The sequence below is a fragment of the Triticum urartu genome, chromosome 5, assembly GCF_003073215.2.
Source record: "Triticum urartu cultivar G1812 chromosome 5, Tu2.1, whole genome shotgun sequence".
Lineage (NCBI taxonomy): Eukaryota > Viridiplantae > Streptophyta > Magnoliopsida > Poales > Poaceae > Triticum > Triticum urartu.
In genome coordinates this window covers 467,953,739-467,956,390 of record NC_053026.1, presented here as the reverse complement: position 1 = coordinate 467,956,390, position 2,652 = coordinate 467,953,739, and the positions used below count along the sequence as shown (strand labels likewise).

The window sequence follows — 2,652 nt, the reverse complement described above, 5'->3', positions numbered from 1 at the left end:
TGGAATCCAGGCGTTCTCTACATCACTTCAGCCAGGATTCAGAATATTTACTCCTTTTCCTCTGCCAAAAAGGGCATCCCATTCCAGATATGTGCCGTAGATTCTCTCGGCTCGATCGTTCGTATACCCACCCGCCACCCTAGCTGCCCTATCTCCCTAGCTAGTATCTCGCTCGATCGATAGCGTGGGCACCGACAAGAAAGGCGAATTTCTGCGTGTGGCTCTGGGCTACTGCACCTCCAAGAGGCATCAGCATCTGCTTATCACGTCGACCGGATAGAGTGTGCAGACGTAGTCACCAGCTCCTTCATCCAAAAAAGTTCAGAATCAGAATGTAATTAATTGAGCTGTTTTATGGCACCCTGGGGTAAATTAATTAGCCCCACTGACCTTTCAGTCGCCAAGCCGATGGCAATCCCGATACCATTCCAGCAACAAGGCCGTCGGGGTGGCGCCCCAAGCACCTATAAATAGTGGGCACCCAAGCAGCACAACGATCATCAAACCATAACCACCGGAGCTTCTCAAGTGCAAAAACCATCAGAAAAGGCTTCAGCGCAAACGTAGCTCGGTTTCCGATCCAGTTGGAGATGTCTTCTTCTGGGTCAAGGAGCGCATCCCGCGGCGGCGCCAACCCGGAGTGGAGCAAGAAGGAGAACAAGCTGTTCGAGGACGCACTCGCCTACTACGGCGAGGGCACGCCCGACCGCTGGCTCAAGGTGTCCCGCGCCATGGGCGGGACCAAGGCGGCCGACGAGGTGCGCCGCCACTACGAGATCCTTGATAGCGACATCAAGCTGATCGACTCCGGCAGGGTCCCCTTTCCCAAGTACAACACCCAGGGGGCTTGGAACTGATCCATCAATCAAGGTAACCAAAACCCTGCGTGATCCTTGTCTCTTGTCTACAGTTTATAAGTGTGAAGTGTCAGCAAGTCCTCAGTGCTATATGGTGATCTCAATCACTTGTCAAAATAAAGGTAGACCATGCCCTAGATTGACAAAGAAACCGCAATGGAATGCCGCTTGTCATTGCTGTCAATTCCTTGGTTGTTTCTGCCCCAGATGCACTGCCAACGTTAGTGTGATGGTGATTCCGTGATTGCACTATTATTACACAAGCAAAGAGGATCCGGCACATAATTTAAGCCTGGACCTGGAACTTTGAACAGCATCATGCACGCACTATTTGCTTGCATGGATGCGCTAATCTTAGAGATCCTGCATCCAGGCTGTTAATTGAAGTCTGTTTTGCACACTCTTTAGCGCCAAAACCATGGTACCCCTTGAGAGGCAGCGCTGCATATCCTAAATTACAGAACATAGAAAATCCACACCCTTTGTCAAGCCTAGCATTCAGACAACCATATCCAAAGAAATGGGGGCATGATTCTCCTACTGAAATGAAAATGTTAATTTATCCCAGTTCTTGATTTGAGAAGTTCGAGCAAATTAACTTACAAGGTACCTCTCTCGTTGTATTTTTCTTTGCAGGAGCAAAGCTTCTGAATTCTGAAGATCCTGCAAACAGGATAATCTGTTGATAATCAACTCCTTAGCTGGGACCATGTTATTAAAGCAAGCATAATTATGTACCGTAAAACAAAGATTGTGGGCACTTGGTTAGGAATAAAAGAAGAAAATATATGTGAGTGTACATAATATTAGGTTTGTAAGCAAATCAAGTTCGCTTGGTTTTGCAGACGGTAGCATGTATTTTTCATTGTGTACTGTATTACTCCTCCCCAATAAGTTTTGGGGTAAACATCAGTGATGTAAATCCCCAGTACTTGTGTGTACTATTCATGAACTTGTGCTGGTAGAATATTCATGTTTGTCTATCAGTTGGTTCAAGACACGGATGTTTACATTGCACTTTACGTGTTATCATTATCGATCCCTTCCAACAAAGATGGAGTAGGTAAGTATGACTAGGTGCCATCTGATAACTTGTGTACTCCCTCCGTTTATTTATTCTACACATTAGCTTTGAGTGAAGTCAAACTTTTACAAGTTTGACCAAGTTTATAGAAAACTATGTGAACATTTACAATAACAGATCTGTATGAAGTGAAAGCAAAGTTGATTCTTTGTCTTCTCAAACAGCTTTCATGTCTCAAAATAAATTTCCATAAGAGCGAGCTATTTTGCTTTGGAAAGGCGAAGGAAACACAGAATGGATATTGGCAACTCCTCGGTTCTGATGTGGAATTTCTTCCTTTTATGTACCTCGGAATACCCATTCACCCCCCCCCCCCCCGACTAAGCTCATAAACAAAGAATAGAAAATTATCGAATATCCTTTGGAAGACCCTAAAAATTGGACCGGGGGGGGGGGGGGGACTCATATCATATGGGGCACCATTGACTCTTATCAACACTATTCTCACAAGTCTACCCATGTTTATGTTGTCCTTTTTCTAAATGCCCAAAGTTTTTTTTTAAGATTTGATTTTTATTGATCTAGGTTCTTCTGGCAGTGCGATGAGCACAAATAGAAGTACATACTAGGTAAGTGGGATATTTATGTTGGCCAAAGGATCATGGTGGTTTGGGTATTGAAAACCTAAAGATAAAACCAAGCGCTTGCTTAGTAAATGGCTATACAAGTTGCTTAACGAGGAGGATGTATGGCCAGAGCTTGTTCATAAAA

The 2,652-nt window shown here is 44.5% G+C and overlaps 1 protein-coding gene across 1 annotated transcript; it reads left to right on the top strand.

The window, feature by feature from the left end:
- Positions 1-514: 514 nt before the first annotated feature.
- On the top strand, positions 515-1,940 carry LOC125556331 (protein RADIALIS-like 3). The gene is made up of 2 exons (XM_048719082.1): positions 515-870; positions 1,494-1,940. The coding sequence occupies exon 1, from the start codon at positions 591-593 to the stop codon at positions 855-857; it is 267 nt and encodes an 88-aa protein (XP_048575039.1). The 5' UTR covers positions 515-590; the 3' UTR covers positions 858-870; positions 1,494-1,940.
- The last annotated feature ends 712 nt before the right edge of the window (positions 1,941-2,652 follow it).